Raw genomic sequence first — 23656 nt, forward strand, 5'->3', positions numbered from 1 at the left:
AGGAGATCAGATAAAGGAAAGAATATACTACACCAGGTGTATAACTCAACATGCCTAAGTGTGTGCATAACTGTCTGGAATCAGAGAATACATAATGGAAGGGAGGCATTTGAACATGAAGACAACATTCTTTAAAAAATAACAAATGTGAAAAAGATTTAAAACATTATAAATTCAAACATACAAAAATGTACACGATACAGAAATAAGTAGTCTTAGCATTTTAGTATGCTAATGCTCCAGGCTTTTCTTGAGATATACTTGTTTCTTATTTCTTGAGAAAAATATTGACATATATGCCTGTTTCTTTCTCTTCCCTTCTCCTATCTCCCCTCCCTCCCTCTTCTCTCTTCCTCTTTGTTAAAGAATCTGAGATCAGAAGTTCCCACATTTCTTTTTTTTGTTTTTGAGATGGAGTCTTGTTCCATAACCCACGCTGGAGTGCAGTGGCATGACATTGGCTCACTGCAACCTCTGCCTCCCAGGTTCAAGCGATTCTTCTGCCTTAGCCTCCCGACTAGCTGGGATTACAGGCGCCTGCCACCACGCCTGGCTAATTTTTGTATTTTTAGTAGAGACAACGTTTTGCCATGTTGGCCAGGCTGGTCTCAAACTCCTGACCTCAGGTGATCCACCTGCTTTGGCCTCCCAATGTGCTGGGATTACAGGCATGAGCCACCACACCTGGCCTGAGTTCCCACATTTCTTACACAGTATGTATACATATACTGTGTATATATTACATGGTTTTAAATTTTAAACAAAACTAGATCTTAAGCATTTTTATAAAATTTAATTTTTAAAAATCAGTCACGTCAGTGCACACTTTATTCTTTTGAATGAATGTAATATTCCATACACTGATATAATAGAATGTATTTCTCCATGAAGGACTATCATGAATAATGCTAAGCAAATACACTTGGACATTTGGGTCAGTATTTGTCTAAGACAGTTATTTACAGAGGAAATCACCAGATCAAAAGGAATGCATATTTTAAATTTTGATTATTACTGGCAAATTGTCCTCTAAAAAGGCTCTATCAATTTCCGCTTCCACCAAAGCACATGGGGCATATCATTTTCTACCATACTGGCCAATGCTAGGCAATAGACAACATTAACATATTTTTGCCATGTTGACAGACACAAATAGTATAATATTTTAATTTCATTTATCTGATCACTAGTGAGGCCAACACAGAGTATATGACATCAGAAATCGTAGACAGGGGAGGTAACTATAATTATAGACAGAAGATTGCAGAGAAATGTGAAAGTAAAAGTATATCTTGAGACCAACAAATGATTTAATCTGGTTAAAATACCAGAAAGGTAAAGGCCATGATGAGGTTGTGAAAGGTGAATACCCACTTTTGCCAACTTAAGGGTGCAACTAGACTTTTTCCTACAGTTTATAAAATTACCGTGAGGATTTTTTTAAGGAAAGCAGTGACATTAAAACCATGTTTCAGAAAATTTAGGAGCCATGTGTAAACTTTTACAGAAAAAAACAGCAGGGACATCAACCAGAGGCTAGGATTTGGCCAGAGATGATGAGAACATAAACTAGAGCAAGAGACTTAGGAAAGGAGAAGAGATGCATTAGAAATACATTATTTACAGAGCCAAGATGAAGAAAACTGGTGGGTAACTACCTAACAAAGGAGTAATCATATTGATGGTTGAAGAAAAAGCTCTTCACCAACCAACCTGATGACTACATATAATGAATAAAACTGCCAGGAAATGTGCCCAAAAACATATGATGCAAGAAAAACACAATAGATGAATCATCTTAAAAACTCGAATCAAAATAAGAAAACATATTTCTTGGGTACCTGAGAGGTCACTGCTTTCAATTCGCCGGAGATCTGAATCGGCCCAAAAGAGCTTGCCCAGCCTGCTATCAAGGGCTAAAGCAATTGGTTTACTTAAGCCACTGAAAAAGAGGACCTCCCGTTCTGTCCCATCCAAAGCAGCCCGTTCAATTTTAGGAGACCTTTCCTGAAGATTGGTAAAATACATATACCTAGAGAGAAAGGAGGAAAAAATGAGTTACTGGAGTAAGAAAACATAAAACAAGAATATTCTTATTAAGACAAATAGATGTAGAATATTTTTAAATGTTTTAAAATATGTAATTTTGGCCAGGCACAGTGGCTCATGCCTATAATCTCAGCACTTTGGAAGGCCAAGGCAGGGGGATTGCTTAAGCTTATGAGTTAGAGACCAGCCTGGACAACATGGCAAAACCCCATTTCTACAAAAAAATACCACAAAAATTAGCCAGGCGTGGTGGCGTGTGCCTGCAGTCCCAGCTATTCGGAAGGCTGAGGTGGGAGGATCACTTGAACCCAGGAGGCAGAGGTTGCAGTGAGCTGAGATTGTTGTCACTGCACTCTAGCCTGGGTGATAGAGCCAGACCTTGTATTGAAAAATATATAAATATATATAAATACTTATTTATATATATTTATATATTTATATATATTTATATATTTTCATTTTCAAAAGGTCATGGGATACTTTTACTACTTTTAATAGTAGCAACAAAGGTACACAGAAGTTATTAGGAAGCTTTCATAGATTAATAGAATAGTGTTAGACATAGGCATACATATGTTTTCAGAATAACGCAATGAATTAAAGATCACTGACTAGAGACACCTAAACACAAAAGTTTAAATTCTCTAACTAATCTATTTAATAACTAAAAAGAAGTCATATATAAATAAGTTCTTATATTTAACTTCTAACTTTCATCATTTTCCTCTAACTCTTTTGAAGTAAGCATTTTCCTTGCTGAATACCTTATCATTCACTCAGATACAACTGAGCGCTGAGTATTTATTAAATGCAAAGCTCTGTATTAAATGAACGAAAACAGATTAGTCCTCATCATAAAGAAAACATGTCTAGTGGTAAATACAAGACTAAAAAATAATTAAATGTAAGGTAAATTGGAAAGGACTAAGTATAGCTTAGGCATAGATACAGAGTGCTAAGTATTCAGGAGGGGGGAAAAATCACAGCTGTCTGGGATGAGGTAGATCAAAGAAAACTTCCTGGAGGATGTAGCAGTTGAAATGGTCCTGAAGGCATAGGTAAGACTTAGAATTAAACCAATGGTGGCCCAGGAAAGAAAGTCTGGGCAGTGAAATCAGAGAAAGTACAAGAAAATTGTTAAGATAATGCAGAGACAAAAGGACAGAGAAGACTGACACTTAAAGGTAAATAAGTAATGGCTGAAAAAGAAGGATGAGGCAGGTCTCAGAAGCCACAGTATCTGAAAGCCACTTTAGTAACATACCCTTTCTCTGGGTTTACCACAATGGCTCGAGGTCTGTCCTGCTCGCCTTTTAGCACCACTCCAATTGATCTCCCATCTAATCTTGTCACATTAATGACATTGGCAGCCTCACAAGTCCAGTAGATATAGCGGCTATAAATATCAATGCTGAGGTCATAAGGTTGTATGTCCAGGTTCTGACTCGGAACAGAGCTCACAACCACAGTAAAGCCCTAGGGAAGAAAAGAAATACACAGAAAATTAAACTCTAGGGCAGATAACCCTGAGACAATCACTCACAATGCTTATACCTACATGGGCACAGAGCTAAGAAGGCTCTCTCAAGTCTTAAGGAGTATTTCTTACTGATACCTTTTTTTATGGGTAATGTGCTTCTTTGTTAATACACATTTCCAATGTTTCTTGGGTTATCCTGCTGCTGAAAACAGCTAAGATCAGATTAGTTGCTCCAAGAACCTGACAATGCCTCGATTAAGAGATGGGAGTGAGAAGGTAGCAACTCTCTTCTTTAAACTGGAGTCAACTGTGGCTAAAACCATACCCTAGAAATACCTCTAAAGCAGCGGTTTGCAACTAGAGGCAATACTGCCCTGCCATGGTCATTTGGCAATGTTTGAAGACATTTTTTACTGTCACAACTCTGGGAATATAACTGGTATCTAGTGGGCAGAGGCTAGGGATGCTGTTAAACATCCTACAGTATTCAGAGCAGTCCCTCACAACAATTATCCAGCCCAAAATGACCACAGTGCTTAATTTGAGAAACACTGCCCTAGCAATAAAAGCAACTAGTAAAGGTTACAAATCAAATCCATCATCTCTTTTTCTGATCTTCAACTCTACACATGTAATTTAAAAAAAAAAATAAAGTCAAGGAAAAAGAGAGGCTTCGTCTATTTGTTCAATCGAATTATAGCTTACTCAATGGGTATCTCTGAAGTAACATATTCCTTAATGAGGTTATCTAATTTATTTGCCATGTAGTTGGCTGTGTAATAAATTTAATTTCTATCTATTAGTTATCAGCCCATCAGTCCTGGCCTATAAGGTGGAAAGTCCATCTAGAATATACAGCTATGACTATACCCTAAATGATCTCTCAGCAGCTGTAGATATATTACCTCCTTGCTCTTTATTGTAAGATGAGACTTAACGAAAAATGGTACTCTAACTTCCCTAAATTTTAATACATTCAAGATACAACTTACTATCACTGCTATAAGGACAACAAGTAATTATTTATAGTAATGTAATCCCAGTCTAACAGGGCTTAGCCACAGAACGAAAGCAAAGTAGTATAGATAATGGTAGAGAAATCCATAACTGGCATGTAAATGGGCAAGATTTATTAATAATATCCTCATTCCCATTCCACATTCACCAAATAATTATGACTAACACAACCCATTGGATTAATAACATGTTAGATGTTTTTAATCTTACTGAGACTGTGTTATGTTTCATATCCAAACCTTTTAAATAATAATTAGTAGTATAACTGTTATTGAATTCCTATTACATAACACATAAGAGCTATGTGCTTTGCATTCTTTCCAGCTAAAAAAAAAAGTTCATAAGAATCCTAGTGAGGAATAGAGCTGGCATCAGAACCAAGCCCTATGTCAAGGCTTCTAATACTCCATACAAATAGAAATGTAAAGAAAAAGACTTCATAAAGAAACGTAGGAGACAGTCACAAAGCCATTACCAATATAACAGCTTAAGTAAGCCTAACAATTTTCATCATATCATCATCAAACAATTGCTTATTCGAAGAAAATATCGTCAGAAGGAAAAAAGCTACTGGATCCAGAATTTCAGTTTCATACACACATACCTAAACAGAGTCAAAACAAGTGAAACAGGATGCTTGGTGAGTCCAGTTATTAGTCAGGAGAAATGAATTTTGAACCAAGCTCTCAATTACCTGGCTGCCATCTTCTTGTGCCTTTCGGATCATGTTTTGTCGTGAGTCAATCCAATAGAGTTGCTTGTCCAGTGGGTCATAGTCAATGGCCCGGACATTCCGAAGGCTGTGGATGGGAAGGATGATGTCAGGGCTCTGTTGTTCATCAATCACCATGCGGTTGATGGCACTCTTTTGACTGAAGAGCAGGAAAGTGGTAGGAGCTTAAAAGTAAGAAAAGAGAAAATCTGAAATCTAGTTACTCTACATCCATCCTCTATCATCCAATGATTTGATCAGCCTGTTGTATATATTTCACATAAAACAGACATAGATGTTGAAGACCTAAGGCTGAGGACAGAATTCTTTGGCATGCCCTCAAAAACTCTCTTCAGAGTAACACTAATCAGCACTCTGGTTACCAAATCAGTTATGAATTTTACCTAATGACACAGCCACCTACCCTATTTTTCTCCATTTTGTCCACAGAGATACCACAGAAAACTTTATTTCCATGAGGCATTTGATAAAAATTTACAAAATTCTCCTGGTCTACCAAGTGAATAACCCTTAACCTATTCTGTCTGGTGGGTGGCAGGAAGCCTGGGCTTGCCTAAGTTAAAGCAGAAACTTACAGACGGATTTTACATGTGACAGGGCAAGACCCATCTCAAGGGAAAAAAAAAGAACGCTGATATTAGTCTCAGCCTTCTCATTTGATCTTAAGTAAGTCGCTGAGCCTCTCTAGGCCAAAGTTTACTCAGCAATAAAATAAAGGTTATAGCCATATTGTCCCTCTCACTGAATTACTATGAGAATTTTACAACATATATGAAAATACTTTAAAAACTGTAAGGCACTATATAAATGTAAATTTTTAATATATTTTTAATCACTTAAAATTTTTATAAAAACTTAATAGAGATGGTGTCTCGCTATGTTGCCCAGGCTGGCCTCAAACTCCTGGGCTCAAGCAATCCTCCCACCTGGGCCTCCCAAACTGCTAGGATTATAGGCAGAGCCACTGCACCCAGCCATAAATTTAAAATAACTATTGTTTATTACCACTAGCAGCAGTAATAAACTTGGTAATAACAGGCATTAAACCCTCACAGATTGCAGATATTATTTTCTTTTGTATGTGATGACAGCATGGAAAGGGAGACGATAAAACTTACAAAAACGAATAATAGAAGCCTTATGATATAGTTTGACTGTGTCCCCACCCAAATCTCAACTTGAATTGTACTCCCACAATTCCCACATGTTGTGGGACGGACACAGGAGAGGTAACTGAATCATGGGGCTGATCTTTCCCGTGCTATTCTCATGATAGTGAATAAGTCTCACAAGATCTGATGGGTTTAATCAGGGGTTTCCACTTTTGCTTCTTTTTCAATTGTCTCTTGCTGCTAGGTAAGAAGTGCCTTTTGCCTCCCACCATGATTCTGAGGCATCCCCAGCCATGTGGAACTGTAAGTCCAATTAAACCTCTTTTTCTTCCCAGTTTCAGGTATGTTTTTATCAACAGCATGAAAATAAACGAATACACTTTATATTCATTATTTCTAATCCTCATAAAATCTTTATATTTTCACTAAAGAATATTCTTTGTAGGCCAGGCGCGGTGGCTCACACCTGTAATCCTAGCACTTTGGGAGGCCAAGGTAGGTGGATCACGAACTCAGGAATTCCAGATCAGCCTGGCCAATATGGTGAAATCCCGTCTCTACTAAAAATACAAAAATTAGCCAGGTATGGTGGTGATCAGCTGTAATCCCAGCTACTTGGGAGGCTGAGGCAGGAGAATCACTTGAACCTGGGAAGTGGAGATTGCAGTAAGCTGAGATTGCGCCATTGCACTACAGCTTGGGCAACAGTGCAACACTCCATCTCAAAAACAAAACAAAACAAAATATATTCTGTGTTGATGCCCTAAATTCACAAAATGGGAAAATGCAACAAAGAGCACATTTTCCTTTCTCAGGGACTAGTCCTCTTATTACTATGCAGTCATCTTTAATACTGGAAAACATCTAGAAAAGAATGACTTTTGAGAGACTACCAACAACTTCAAAGTCTAATGTCATTTTTTAAATCTTCATTGAAATATTTTTATACATTTCATAATTATACTCTATTTTCTTGGTGCTCAGTCATCACCTAAATCCAGGAGAATTTTGTCCTTCTGAGGAATATTAAACATATATAGCCAAGTCAGGACTCCTTGCTTTATTTCCTCCTATTCCCCATTCTTCACAGCTTCATTATTTGTGGTCTCTCAGCTTATTTTAACTTTACACTCAAATGAATACTGGCTTAAATCCCAAAGGAGCTCAGTAGTCACAAAGAAACTTGGTATTTATAAAACTGCAATTCTGATTTATTTAAGTTCTTCATTAGCTAAAAAGCCACACTTAGCTTGGAAGATTTAGAAAGTTATCCCAATGATCCTACTAGAAATTTCCATTATCTGGAGTCCCTTATATTTATACATTGATTTAACAACTTTTAGCAATTTTTATAGAGTCCATGCTTCAAATAGTAAGAACGCATCAGAGAATAGCTAAAAAAATTCCCACTATTGTTTTTATTTTAAAAGAATTATATTTTGGCAGTACTACTTTCTTAGTAAATCAAGAAAAAAATTTTTTAAGATTCTAAATTGGCTGGAAGCAGTGGCTCATGCCTATAATACTAGTCCTTTGGGAGGCTGAGGCAGTAGGATCACTTGAGGCTGGGAGTTCAAGACCAGCCTAAACAACATAGCAAGAACCCCTTGTGTTTAAAAGACTTAGAAAAAAGACCCCAGAGTTTTAGTTCCCAAATTTTCTTGCCTGGGAAGCAATTAATCAAATATATATTTGGCTCCTAGTATATTTTGCTGGGTACTCTCTTTTCCAAGTAAAATTTTAACCTTCAATAAGATTCCACAATTAGGTGTAGATCTTGTTGTTTTAGAAATGTGGATTAAGATAAAGGCCACATGTGGTTCCAAATAAATGCTTGTTCCAAAAAGTCTACTCAAATATATTAAAAATTATATATTAACTGTTTATTTCTAAGAGCCAGCTAATATTCTGACTTATTTTCAAGTCAGTATGTGCTTAAAATGACAGAGAATAAGCCATTTTAAAAGCCTAAATCCACCCTATCAAATTTATGTCAACTCTAACCACCTCTCCCACATTTCCCTCAGAATGGTGCTTTAATAATAACCTCATGTGGTTGTCTCAGTCCCGCCTTCCCAAAATGAAGACAGCAAAGGACCTGGAGGATGAAATGTATGTATGAGGGAGCTTTTCAATTCTCTTCTGAATGCGTATGTGTTCACCTGTAGTAAGAATAAACTATAAGGCCAAGCCCAACATGTATGACTGTGCCATTTGTGCAGTGGGCCAGGGGCATCAAGTAGGAACTGAAATCCAGTCCACACTTCCTTAGCCATGTCATGTACCTACAGGGCTAAATCTGCCCAGAGGAAACATCTTTTTCCAGTTTGCACAAAGGTGTCACAGAGACCACTTCAGTACTGAACAAAGGATTACACAATTTGGCTTCCCATTTCCTCTCTGATCTAATCTCTTCACTTCATTTCAGCAACATTAGCTTCCTAGGTGTTCCTCTAACATGTTGGACATCTTCCCCCAAGACCTTTTTGCATTTACTACCCGCTTTTGCTTGAGAGGTCTTTTCCCTCCACATAGCTCATTTCCTCACTTCCTTCAGTTCTTGACATGTCACTTTTTCAGTAAGAACTTCCCTAATCACCCTACTTAACACTGCAGTCCCTACCACTATCACCCTTTCTTGCTCTTTAGATTTCTTCATTATACTTATTGCCACCTAATCCCTGATATAATTTATTCAGTTTGTTATCTGTCCCATTGAATTTCACTCACTGCTATATTTTCCAATGGATGAAGTAATGTCCAGCATGTAATAGGTGTTCAATGCTCATCACACTAATGTATAAAGAAAGAAGCAACAGAGCCTAGTGCAGTGGTATGGGCTCGTAGTTCCAGCAACTAGGGAGACTGACGTAGAAGGACTGCTTGAGCCCAGGAGTTCAAGTCCAACCTGGGCAACACAGTAAAACCTGACCTCTTAAAAAGAGGGGAAAAAAAGCCAGAGAGAAGCAATGAGTGACATACACTTGTAGCTATGACTTTTAAAGTAAGAGAATAAAATTATTTGAGACAAGGGAAGGAAAAGAAATAAAAACTTATTTAGGACCTCCAATATATTACATATCATACTAAATGTTATTTAATCCACGAAATTATTATCTCTATTTGATAGGTGAATGCACTAAGGATCAGAAAGGTTAGGTTGGCGCGGTGGCTTATGCCTGTAATCCCAACACTTTGAGAGGCCAACGCAAGTGGATCACCTGAGGTCAGGAGTTTAAGACCAGCCTGACCAACATGGTGAAATCCCCTCTCCACTAAAAATACAAAAGAATTAGCCAGGCACCCTGGTGCACGCTTGTAATCCCAACTACTCAGAAGGTTGAGACAGGAGAATTGACTGAACCTGGGAGATAGAGGTTGCAGTGAGCCAAGATAGTACCACCTTACTCCAGCCTGGGTGACAGAGTGAGACTCTCAAATAAAAAAAAAAGAAAGAAAGAAAAAAAAAGAAAAAGAAAAAAGAAATATTAAATAATTTTTCCAAGGTCACAAAGCTGTTGGGTAAAACAGCATATGTGTTTTCCCAGGTCTTGCCTTGCTTCTTCATTCATTTACTTAACAATAATTTCTTGAGTGTCTACCACGTACTAAGTGTTATTCTAACGCATGTTAAGATACGTCAACGAAGAAAACAGAAAAAAAATTGTTGCTTCATGGAGTTTATATTCCAACAGACAGACAATAAGCAATAAATATAGTAAAGATGGGAGTTATCTAAATAGTAGAGTGTATAAATTACATAATATATAAAAGGGTGAAAGTGCTATGGGAAAAAGAAAAAGTACACATAAGGGGCACTGGCAATGCTGGATAGGATGGCAGCATAATTTTAGTTTTAAATATTTAAATATATCTGTTTAATTTTAATTTTAAACAGATCAGGTGTCACTATGATGGAAACAATTAAGCAAAGACTTAAGAGGTGAGGGCTACCCGTGTAAATATATGCAAGAACACTCCAAGCTGAGGAAACAAGGAGTGTAACAGGCATGAGGTGGGGGTACCTAGCCTATCTAAAACCAGCAATGAGACCATTGTGGCTGTCATGAAGAAAGCAAGGGAGACAAGAGTAAAAGCTGAGGTTAGAGAAGAAAACTGAGTGGTAGGGCATAAGAGTGAAGAGGGGTTATGAAATGTGGGGTGTAGGTCATTAGGACCCAGCAGGCCATTGTAAGACCTGGGTTTTTATTCTGTGTGAAATGGAGAGCCATTGTAAGGTTTTTAAGCACAGAAACATGATCTGATTTACCTTTTATAACAGGTCAAGGAGTAAATTACACAATGTTAGAAAAATTTTAAGGGCAAGTGTTTTGTGTTAAACTTTTAAAATATGTCTTGGAATCGAATACATCTTTATAAATATAAGTACTCATTATAAAAAATAAGAAGCCTCTTGAAACACTGCTGATGTATCTCAGAAATGCAGCTAACAGACAAGATATTAGGGACACTCAGCAGTAATTTCTCTAATCAACAAGCACGGGTGTAAGCAGCTAAGACAGTAATCTCAAACAGTCGTTCTGTATTCTTTTACCTCCTTCCTCCATTATTACCTCATTTTCTCCTTCCATTCAAAGCCAACCTTCTCAAAAGAGATATTTATATATGTCACTGTCCTTTCCTTTTTTCCGTTCACGTTTTAATCTACGGCATTCTGCATTTCACCATTACTTCCCTGAAATTAGTCTCTTGAGGGTTGCTAATAACCACCTTACCCAAAAAATCCAATGCATACTATTTTAGACCTCCCCTGACTCAACTTCACAGCATTCAATAGAGTTCATTTTTGAAACAACCTTATCTCTGTCTTCCATGCCTCTATTTTCTCCTGCTTTTCCTCTTACCTCTCTGGTTGCTACTGCTCAGTGTTCTTTGTGAACATCCCCTCCTCTACCAGAGTCACACAGTTTACCAACTGCCTTCTTTTCTCTCCATCATGGGGAGTTATGGCCTGATGGGGGTTATGGCCCACAAGTCAAATCTGGCCTGCTGCCTGTTTCTGCAATAAAGTTTTACTAGAATTCAGCCACTTCCATTTTCAAAATGTACTGCCTAAGGCTGTTCTCACATTATCACGGTGAAAGCTGTGCAGAGTTCATGAGGTATGACAGCCTAAACACTCACAAAGCCTGAGAAAGTTGCTGGCTCTTGAACTGCACCTTCTCTTTAGGTAACCTCATTCATTTTAAATATATCCTGGCAATTCCAAATTTAGTATCTCCAACCACATGTCTCTTCTCTGATTATTGTCCATCATCTATGACACATAATAGAGGTCATCCTTGCTTCCTCCCTTTCTTTCCCACATGGAACTCATTAGTAACTTCTGCTTGCTCCAGCTTCAAAATATATCTTGAATCCATCCACTTCTCTTCATCAACAAACATGCTGCTGCCACCACTATTGTCCAGGTCTACCTGCGTTACCACACTGGTCTAACTGACTTCCCTGATACTGGTTTTTCTGCCCAGAAATTCAGATCATGTATCACCTTTAATCTTCACAACAACTACACAGCAGTTACTATTATTATTCCAATTTTACCAATAAGAAACAATTAAGGCTTAAAGAATCTATTAATTTGTGTAAAGCGAAAAGCTAATGTTTGGCAGAGATTCCAAAGTATAACCTCTTAATCATTATTACACTATATGCTTGTGTTCTTTCTCTTTCACAACTGAAGTTGGTATCAGAATAGACCAAATTTTTCCTATGGGATTTCTGACACATTCTCTCAAGGACAAAAGAAAGTCATGTCGATAGTTAATTATTTTGAATATCCTTAGCAGTTTGTTATTTCCACTATATTGACCTACACCCTACCTCTCCCATAATCTACTCTCTCTGATCTAATCTACTTATTTCTTAATCATATCTACCAATTTGTTCTTGTCTATCCACCAAGAAATAGGCCTTCAAATATATATTTAAGTTATAAACCAGGTTTCCCCTAGCCGACAATGTTTTATTACATACTTTGTTGTTAGTGTGTGTGTGTGTACTTGCCAGTATTTAAAAATCAGGAGATGAGGGAGTCACACAAAAAAAAATCTAGATTCAGAACTGAATAAAAAGATCTGATAACAGCTTCATTTAAATTGCAACTGCCTACTATGTTCATAGCATGTTCTCTTTAGTTTCCTATCAACTATTACTTTATACTGGGTCACATGCTCTCATACGCATTTTCTGTATGGCCTGTTCAACATTTAAAGTTTTTATGATTGTCCTACTCTATGCACTTCAAAGGACAAGTAAGTTGTGTTTTAGGATTCTCTGTTTTACTGTTTGTACTGCTCTTCCCTTCCTTTATGATGCTTGACACTATGCAAATTTTACACTTAACATTTAACATCCAAGTTGTAAAAGACTTAATTTTTCCTTTTTTTAATGAAAGAGTCTCTCTATGTCACCCAGGCTGGAGTGTAGTGATGTGATCACGGCTCACTGCAGCCTCAATCTCCTGGGACCAAGTGATGCTCTCACCTCACCCTCCTGAGCAGGTGAGACTGCGGGTGTGCACCACCACCTTGGCTAATTTATTTTTTGTAGAGACAGGTCTTGCTATATTGCCTAGGCTGGTCTTGAACTCCTGAGCTTATGCAACCCTCCCACCTTAACCTCCCAAAGTTTTGGGATTATGGACGTAAGACAATGTACCAGCCTAAGACTTAATTTTTCTATAACGTCAAATTGCTATCATCAAACAAGTAGTAAGTAACAAAAACTTGCATTCCCCATCATTTAATTAAACAAATAACCCCTTCTGGATTTCCAAAATGTTTTACTTTAGAAAGAACATACACTAAAGTACTTTGAAAATGTTGCTTTCTTTAATTCTAGCTTGCTTTGGAGGGAAATGCAGCTTACCACTACAAGTCTTGTTGTCAGCATTAAGAGAGTAGTGGGCAGGGCATCCACAAACAAAACCCCCAACTGGCACAGCCAAGCAGAGGTGGGAGCAGTGCCCATTGCTGGAAGCACATTCATTCCACCCTGACTGCCGAGAGGAGTGAAAGACGAGGATGTCCATCACATAATCCAAATGGCCCTGAATGATGGTGCGGTTTTGGCCACTGGTTTTGTTGGCACGCTCAATGCTGCGTCGGCTCCAGTCTGTCCAGTAGATATAATCTTGGTACTGAGTTAAGCCAAAAGGATGAGGCAAGTCATCTGCTATAACTTCACGGTTAAGTCCTATTTTCGGAAAGGCAGTAGACAGGGAGAAGCAATGGGATAAAACGTGAGAATACAAGTGTCTTGTAGTCATAAAAAAAAAAAAAAAAAAAAATCTAACATAAAACATGTTTGTAAGCAATTTAAAATAGAATAATGCATTTAAAAGCAATTCTAAAAACAAACCAGTTCTCTGAAATCAATCCATGTACAGTCTGACCCCATGCTTCAAACTGATATTTCTGCTATGAATCACTAGGATTCCTAAAATTCTTGCAAGTGGTCTACTTTAAATGTGATTTTATTTTCTCTGTGTAAGGGTCTACAGTTCATTTTTCCTTCTTGAATTATAGGGAAAAAGATGAAAATATACATATTTTACTGGTACAAAAAGTCCTTTCAGGGGTATCCAGGGAGTTAAAAATTTCATTACAAGCCCGATAATAATGAAACTTTCACATAATAAAGAGATGAATCCAAGTACCTGGATCACTATTAATAACAGCAAACAGAATACAATTCCAAAACAGAAGAAGAATGGACACATTCACATGAAGTTGTATTCAAAGTATCTAACCAATGATAAACAGCAGCCAAAAATTTTTACATAGAAAGAATATACTGTCTGTCTGAGTAAATAGTAGTAAAGCTTACCAAGCATATTTGAAGATTCTATTAAGTTGGTGTCCAGGTCTGTCCAATAAAGCCTCCTTTTAGCATAATCAATAGTCAGGCCATTTGCCCGCCCCACATTTGGAACTAAGGTAGTACGTTCACTTCCATCCATTGCAGCTCTGTCTATCTTAGGTTTTCCACCCCATTCAGTCCAATACATAAATCTAAATTCAAAACAATAGATATTTAACATTTCATTTTTTTTATTATCTGGGGGAAAGGTCATATTCATGCATAGTAACTAAATTTAAAGAAAACATATGGCAAATCAAGGAAATGGGTAAAACAAAATCATGGCTACAATGCTTTCAATTATTTTGGCACCCTAAACTAAGTATTCTTCTCCATATCCCAAAAAGGAAGTGAGTCAGCTTTCCTTGGTCTTTCCAATAAATTTGTTCCATCCAAACTTAGGAACTGGAAATAAACCAACAGTTTATTGCAGCACTGGCATTTATAAAACTAGTATTCAAAAAAACAGCAAAAGTTTAAAGCTCCCTCTGGTCTCAGACTCTTGTTCACTTCTGAGTAAAATATTTTTATGTATTTCTGAATATTAGGTAATTTGAGTTTTCAATATGCTGAACTTACTTTTTGACTTGTATAATCAACTATTCCTCAAAATAAGCTGCAGAAGTACATAAAAGGTACGTATAAATACTAAGTCTTTAACTGAAGTCAAAAGCAAAGCTCGAAAATGTATTTGGTTATACTGTCCAAGGGAGCATACTATATGGTAAGAACAACAAATCATCGCCTGATGTGTCCACTACCACTATAATCTCTGAAATTTTAGAATAATTATTTTGCTTTTATTTTCCTTTATTGAGTTTTGTACTTTAATCTTACAGCAATCCTACAGTACAGGATTTTTTATAGATGAAGAGGCCAAAACGGTACAGGCTTTTTTCATAGATGAAGAGGCCAAAACACTACAAGAAATGTGAACGATTTATCTAATGTCTTCAAGCCAGTTACATGACAGAGCTAGAACTAGAACCTAATCCTTGGCCAAACGCCCTTTCAAGTATGAGGTGCTAGTTTTTGAGACTCTTGAATACTGGAACTAAAAAAGCACTTCACAGGCCGGGCGCGGTGGCTCACGCTTGTAATCCCAGCACTTTGGGAGGCTGAGGCGGGTGGATCATGAGGTCAAGAGATCGAGACCATCCTGGTCAACATAGTGAAACCCCGTCTCTACTAAAAATACAAAAATTAGCTGGGCATGGTGGCGCATGCCTGTAGTCCCAGCTACTTGGGAGGCTGAGGCAGAAGAATTGCTTGAACCTGGGAGGCGGAGGTTGCGGTGAGCCGAGATCGCGCCATTGCACTCCAGCCTGGGTAACAAGAGCAAAACTCCGTCTCAAAAAAAAAAAAAAAAAAGCACTTCACGTGCCAGCTCTCACGAAATACCTGAGGACAGACATTCACTCATCAGCCTGTCAGCTGATGGCTGACTTGGTGGTAACAATGTATGAACATGCTTTTCTGAAAACTGAAGGTATCCTGGCTTTATATCCATTTCCACTTGTCAGCTGACAGGCATGTGCATACCACAAAAGCCAAAGAGAAACAACCGTGAGAAAATTTCATACTTGCCAGCACCAACCAATACTAGAGTCTTTAGTCCTAACTATTAGATTTATCTGTCTGGCAGCTAATGTTAGAGCAAAAATCACCACAATCTATGTCAGTGCAGAAAAGCTGTCTTTGATAATGGCCTTCTAACTAGATGAATTACTAGCTAATAATGGAATCAATGTGATTTCAGGGAAACTATTTTAAATTACAAATATAGTAAACGTATTTATACATATACACTGTTGACTTTTTTTTTTTAAGGTGGAGTCTTGCTCTGTCGCCCAGGCTGGAGGGCAGTGGCATGATCTCGGCTCACTGCAACCTCTGCCTCTTGGGTTCAAGCAATTCTCCTGCCTCAGCCTCCCAAGTAGCTGGGGCTACAGGCACATGCCACCATACCTGGCTAATTTTTTTGTATTTTTTGTAGATACGGGGTTTCTTTGTGTTGGCCAGGCTGGTCTCAAACTCCTGACCTTGTGATCCACCTGCCTTGGCCTCCCAAAGTGTTGGTATGAGCCACCACGCCCGGCCTGTTGACTTCTTTTAAAAGTGGAATGTTTCCTCGAATTTCAGATTTCTTAACTGCTGGCTTTAAAAAATTTGCTGACTCTTGTAAGAAGGAACACCCACCCTTGGAAAACGTCATGCTGTAAACAGTTTAGTCTATCTTGTAATACCAAAGCTACTGCCAGTTTATAATATGATCAAACTAAACTATTCATCTTGAATTAATAAACACTCCAAAATAAAGCTTTTTAAATGTAGTTTTTTCTTAGCTCATAATATTTGTTTCCGCGGGTTTACTTCAACAGGTTTGGAATCTAGCATAACTGGGAAAAAGTGCAAGCAACTATAGATGGATAATACCTGTTGGTACATATACCTAACATATCAATATATTTGTCAGTTACATGTGATTATTAATCCATTCCCCTCTTTCTTCATCTAAAGTTAATTATGACAAAAGTAAAATTAGCTACTAATTATTCAAATCAGCAAAATCTCAATTAATGATTTTTTTAAAAGTTCATCTATCATTTAGTTGTCAGATTCCTAATAAGTATAAAGACACTAAGATATCATCTATAACTATACCATGTTCCCCAAAATGTACATTGTAGTTGCAAAGAATGCACACGTAAAGCTGTTTACCCTTCAGCAGGGTCCAATGCTAGAGCTCTGGGACTATCTAGGTCTTTCCACACCAAAACTTGTCGGTGCTGCCCATCCAACTTTGACACCTCAATTCGATTTGTTCCTGTGTCTGCCCAGTACAAGTTCTTCCCAAGCCAGTCTACTGCCATGCCTTCTGGATAATCCAAGCCGAACTCTACCACGTGTTCCAGAGCACTGCCATTCATAAAGGCTCTGCTGATGGTCTGCAAAATACAATGAACAACTAAGTCATACGGCGTAAGTTTAAACTCTATCCAGAAAGAAGGTTTGGTTTGGTTTTTGTCAGGGGCAAGAGGATCCAGAAGGGCCAAGAGTCATTGTATTTCCTAATAAAATTCACATAACTTGAAAGTACAAAAAAATCTGATGTCAATCTCTGAGAAATGCAACTTCAAGTTTTATTGCCAATTCAGGGGAAATTTTTATAATACTAAAGAATAAAAAATTTGGTTCTAATAGCAGAATCACTTTTAAAATTTATCAGTAATCAAGTGGAAAGCTGTGACCACAATGCTACAGATCCTACCTACTAGTCAATTTTCTAAAGGTGCTTAAGATATGCCAATTCATAATCCCTACCATATAAACTGTTATCATACTACCACTATAGCTCTGAATCCCATAAAATTTTAAAAAATAATATTTGAAACTAATCATAGATACTACATCTTATAAAGTACTATCCTAAGTACTTTGTGTCCATAGATTTTCTCATTTAATACAATAGTCCTGCAAGTATGGCATTACCCCTATTTTTTTTTTTTTTTTTTTTTTGAGATGGAGTCTCACTCTGTCACACAGGCTAGACTGCAGTGTCATGATCTTGGTTCACTGTAACCTCCACCTTCCAGGTTCAAGTGATCCTTGTGCCTGAGTCTCCTGAGTAGCTGGGATTACAGGTGTGCACCACCACACCCAGCTAATTTTTGCATTTTTAGTAGAGACAGGATTTCGTCATGTTGGCGAGGCTCGTCTCAAACTCCTGACCTCAGGCGATCCTCCTGCCTCAGCCTACCAAAGTGCTGGGATTACAGGTATAAGCCAACTCCCTGGCCACCCCCCTATTTTCAAGATGAGGAAATTTAGAAGATCACCTGATGCAAACCAAGACTGATTTCATTTATTCATTTAATAAATTTAACTGAACACCATTAGAATCCAACTCTGACTCCAAAACCCCACGTTTTTGCATATTACAAAAAAGTTCACACAAGTTATCTGAAACAAGACCTAAACAATCTGGAAGAAGAAGATTATTCTTCAGATTTATAGGTCTAGAGCTTCCTCTCTCTGACCATCCTGGTATTCTTTTCAGTAACTATTCTAGGAAGAAGAAAATAAAGAATAACTCATTATAGGCCTTTTCCGCCTCAGTCAGGCCCTAAAACTTTGTTTAAAGTAAATCAAGACTTTTTGTTTAAAGTAAATCAATAGCCATTTTATGTGAATAACACATTTTCTTACTCAGCTACTTGCAGAAAATGTCATTCATCATTTTCAAATGGAAGAAAGTAGAGGAAGACTATGGCTTGTGGTTTAACAAACTCTGGCAAAGTATCTTGTACTAAAAAGCATCTAATAAAATACTGAATGGGCCTTTCCCTTCACTTAAAAACTTAAGGGTTTTGGCCTGGGCATGGTGGCTCACGCCTGTAAACCCAGCACTTTGGGAGGCCAAGGTAGGTGGATTACAAGGTCAGGTGTTCGAGACAAGCCTGGCCAGTATGGTGAAACTCTGTCTCTACTAAAAATACAAAAATTAGCTGAGCATGGTGGCACATGCCTGCTAGTTCTAGCTACATAGGAAGCTGAGGCAGGAGAATCACTTGAACCTGGGAGGCGGAGGTTGCAGTGTGCCGATATCATGCCACTGCACTCTGGCCTGGGCAACAGAGCAAGACTCCATCTCAAAAAAAAAATTAACAAACAAACAAACAAACAACACACACACACACACACACACACACACACACACAAAAAAAAAAAAACTTAAAGGTTTTTGGTGAACTCTGCCTGTCAAGCAATGAGGGAAGCAGATCATGGCATGAAGATTCAGAAATTCTAGAAGTTCTCCCTTTTGGTCCCTAGATTTAATATTACAATTCTTTTGCTAACCTTAAGTGATATATCAGTCCAGTAAATTCGGTTGTCTGTCACATCAAAATCCAAAGCAGAAGCTTCCTTGACACCAGTGAGTGGAATAGCCACATTATTATTGTTTGTTTCCAAAGAAATTCGTCTGATATCTGCTCTCCGTGAAAACAAAAGGAAAGCCTCTGGGACAATGCAGGTCTTCATGTCACTGATGAGTTCAAAGCCAATAGGGCAAGCACAGCGAAGGCCCTGAGGTCTATAGAGGCAGAGATGACTACATCCCCCATTTTCCTCCGCGCAGGGGTTGGAACCTAAAAGATTAATTATAAAAGGGCATAGAAGAACACACACATTGACACATTCAACATATTTTCACTTTTAAATTACTGAGTGTACAGTTCACAAATGCCTATGATTATGTCTGCTCCCAATCTCAAGTTTCAATTCTAATGTCACAAACAAGCAATATACAGATTAACAGGGAGTAAAAGCATGGTGGAATATTTTCCTTTTATATCCATAGCAAGCTTTAAAATAAGGTACATTATTCATACAATCGGACTGAATTCTTTTGATGAAGGTATGCATGTGCCTGTGCATGTGGATTGAGCCCTTCAATTCAAATTAGGTAACCAGAGTAGTAAATCAACATTTAAAAGGTCCCTTCTCAATTCAAAAGAAAAAAAAAAAGGAGGGGAGTTTCTAAATTGCCACAAAACATCAATAATCTACACTGCTGACTATCTCCATCTTTTTCCAACCCTGGTTTCCATTACTAAGAAAGCTTTGGAATTACTTACCAATCACTCGATGAACATTTGTGGCCTTTAGGCCCATGAGGTCAGGCAGCTGATCTATGATAACTTCCCTCTCTGCACTTCGTTTATGTACTCTTTCAATGCTACGCCTCTGCCAGTCAGTCCAGTAAACGTAGTCACCCAATAAAGTAAATCCAAATATGTGAGGAATTTTGTCTTCCACTAATACTCGTCTCCCGGTGCCATCAGTATTTATAACCTTCAGGTTTAAATTCAAAAGAGAAGAGGATGAAGTATATATTTATTCTTCATGTAAAAATGACAAATCCAACTACCTGTTGCATAAAAATCCAAGAGTTATCTTTGTATTCCTATTACAATGCTTTCTCAAAATTACAACACGATGATTTCATAAAAATGATTTCAAATATTCCGTATGAGCCTCTATATTTGACCACTTCCCACCCACCCCCTCAAATTTCATATTTCTCTTCCTTCCAAAAATTCTGGCGCCTTTAGATTATGCAACTCTTCTATTAAATAACTGTGGCAAAATTAAAAATACAGTATCATCACCTTAAGTTTGCACGTTTTCAAACTATAATAGTACCTTCACATATATTATTTTATCATATATTTTGTTTTATAACATATTTTATTTTATCCTGAGAGCTTGGCCTATGGAAACTGAGATTTATGTAAGGACACACAGCTTATAAACAGAGTTGATGTCTTTTTCAGGACTCTTTTCACTTAGCATGCTTTTTATTTTGCTGTTGTCAGTAATAGCAAAAAACAGATAAAAGGGATCTTAATAAATCTCTCACTCCAGAGATTACAATCACAAAAGTATGTGGATTATATGACACCCTCTCTGCATCTAACGAGGATGCACATTCTCTTTCCAACTACTTCATATTGGTAGTTGGACATTATTAAATTCACTCTGGCATTCATATTGCATTCACAGTGCATTCACCACACACTATTCAGTGTTGACTTACTTGGAATACCTTTAGTGGCATAATATAACTAATATTTGCATATAAGATTACATCTGATACCTTTTGGGGATGGGTAGGAGCAGATATTGTTCACATGTACATGTTTTTAGTATGAAATAACATTTCTAAAGGTTAATTTGCCTAGCACACAGGCCACTTTAAGTGGCAGAAATGGTCTCAGGTGAGGATTTGAACAGTGGGACTTTGGAAGCCTTGCTCCATATTTCAGAACAGAAGAAGGTCTTCTCAGTATCTATTGCAGCATTTCCAACTGCATCTCCAGGAACATGTACTGCTACCTAATTTAAAATGTCATATACTTAACAGCGAACCTATATTCTCCTAAAGCGGGCAGTTCAATCATCCTATCCAACACAGAGTGATACACATTCTGTATTATACAACACTAAAATATTACTTTCTTACAAGTTTGTGGTATGTTAAAATATGCCTGATTTGGTTTTATTCTTAGTTTTAGTTCTATCCTCTTTTGCATTATCTTACACTTAATAAATTACACTAATTTTGCTGATCCCTACATTCAAATGTTGGCCTTCCTATTAAAATTTGCTGATGTAAAAGTATAAACTAGATGCCCAAAATTAAACTTTTAAAGAATAACACTTACATTTCTACTTCAAAACTATTACAGAATCAACTAAGAAAATCTTCTCTCTTTCAGCTATATCACTCTACAACATTTTTGTTTATTTTGATAAATAGCTTAAACAAAAGATGGATTAAGGATGAATTAGAAAAATTGGGGGGGATGGTGGCTCATGCCTATAATCCCAGCACTTTGGAAGGCCAAGGTAGGAGGATTACTTGAGCCCAGGAGTTCAAGACCAGACTGCACAAAATGGCAAGGTCCTGTCTCTACAGAAAATACAAAAAAATTAGGCATGGTTGGATGAGTCTGTAGTCCTAGCTAGTCGGAGGCTAAGGTAGGTAGATTGCTTGAGTCTGGAAGTTTGAGCTGCAGTGAGCTATATGATCAAGTCACTGTACTCCAGCCTAGGTAACTCCAGCACAGGCAAACAATTTTTAAAAAGAAAGAAAAAGAAGAATGAAATTAAAAATCACTGTGAGAAAAATAAATGCCACAATTCCAAGACCTTTTTAGCTCACATAATTCTGCATCTTCTATTTAGCAGTTTTCCTTCATTCTTCTGTTCTCTAAAAATCTCTCATGATCATTAAATATACTGTGGCACAAACAGATCTGTATATCAAATATAAGGTTTATTACTCAGTGGGTACCCTTATAAGTTCTCACAAATAAAATAGAGACAGAGCCACTGCCACCACTGAATTAATGAAGGATCAAATAAAATAATGCTAAATATACAGCACCGTATTAGATATATAATAGTTGCACTATCTGGTAAACACGGGTTCCTGCCTTTTAAAATCATTTTATTAAAATGCTTTAGGTTCTAAATGTAAACAGCTAAATGATCCTATTTAATTATTTAATGTAGTGCTTCAAAATAAAAATACATAAATATAAAAGAATACATGGAAATAAAAGACCAAACTACTACTCACTATTAAACTGAAGATAAAAACCAAGAGACATTTATATATCCTGAAATTATGAGAAACTACACAGCTACAGCCTCCTGTTTCTTACTCCTATTTTCATTGTTTACTTTTGCTAGTCAGATATAAAGTAACTAAAACAGTCAACAGAAAAAAGCAAATATTTGACAGTTTCATAGGAGTACACTTTTGCTGCCCCAACAGACCCCTAATCCACTTCCCCGCAAATCAAACATTAGGAAAGACATCCAGTAAATGCAAACCACCATGACAGACATGATGAACACTGACAGGTTTAGAACAGGGCCTCTTCCAGCTAAGGTATTACCATCTAATTGGAGAGGTAAATGATATTTACATTAAAATCACACACATATAACCTCTCTCGTCTGAAAGTAATCAGGAAAAACTTGAGGAAATAGGAGGTGACATTAATCTTGAAGAATTAGAATTTTGACAAAGAGAAAGAGAAAAGGATTTTCCAGAATAAAAGAAATGATATGAGTTCAGGGATAGCAAAGCCAAGGATACACATAACGTGTTTGACTTTGAAAGAAATGCCTTGACTGAGGCAGAAGGAACACAAGGGGGACTCAAAGGATACAGCATCAAGCAGATACCACCCTATGGTAGGTATTAAATTCCAAGATAAGGAGAATTACAGAAAACAAGAAGCTTCTGAAAGCACTTTAAGAAGAGTGACACAATAAACATGTATTTCAGAAACATTTCATTTACCTCTGTCACTCTGTTTAGGTTGTGTGAAACAAATATTTTAAATGTAGAATTATGAAATAAATATAGAATTATGGTTAGCAAAATATTTTCAATTTCTTTGAGATGGCAAGAGAGGTCTGAAATCCCTTATCTGGAAGTCAGCATCAGTTCTATTCCTGAATTCAGACTGTGGTTTGTTTTTGTTTTTCAAGAAAGGTTAACACAATGCACATAGTATACCACCTCTACTTGAGTCCAGGGCAGCACTTTATTGCCAAACATGTTAATATTTCTGCAATAAAAGATGGCCAGGCATGGTGCCTCGCATATGTAATCTCAGCACTCTGGGAGACTGAGGTGGGCAGATTACCTGAGGTTAGGAGTTCGAGACCAGCCTGACAAACATGGTGAAACCCCATCTCTACTACAAAAACAAAAATTAGCCGGACATAGTGGCTAATGCCTGTAATCCCAGCAGCTACTCAGGAGGCTGAAGCAAGAGAATCGCTTGAACCTGGGAG

General features: G+C 37.4%; 1 protein-coding gene across 3 annotated transcripts in view; it reads right to left on the reverse strand.

Annotated features, from left to right (window-relative positions):
• The window catches only part of LRP6 (LDL receptor related protein 6), a 148502-nt gene that overhangs the window by 29594 nt on the left and 95252 nt on the right, over positions 1-23656 (reverse strand). For all 3 annotated transcript variants that reach the window (XM_017527846.2, XM_017527840.2, XM_017527856.2), the window contains 8 exons: positions 19915-20131; positions 19136-19425; positions 16997-17223; positions 14243-14427; positions 13283-13609; positions 5241-5443; positions 3314-3525; positions 1842-2032 (listed from right to left, as the gene is read on the reverse strand). In XM_017527846.2, the coding sequence (XP_017383335.1) occupies positions 1842-2032; positions 3314-3525; positions 5241-5443; positions 13283-13609; positions 14243-14427; positions 16997-17223; positions 19136-19425; positions 19915-20131 (1852 nt within the window). The remainder of the gene's footprint in view (positions 1-1841; positions 2033-3313; positions 3526-5240; positions 5444-13282; positions 13610-14242; positions 14428-16996; positions 17224-19135; positions 19426-19914; positions 20132-23656) is intronic.

The sequence above is a fragment of the Cebus imitator genome, unplaced genomic scaffold (assembly GCF_001604975.1).
Source record: "Cebus imitator isolate Cc_AM_T3 unplaced genomic scaffold, Cebus_imitator-1.0 Scaffold2, whole genome shotgun sequence".
Lineage (NCBI taxonomy): Eukaryota > Metazoa > Chordata > Mammalia > Primates > Cebidae > Cebus > Cebus imitator.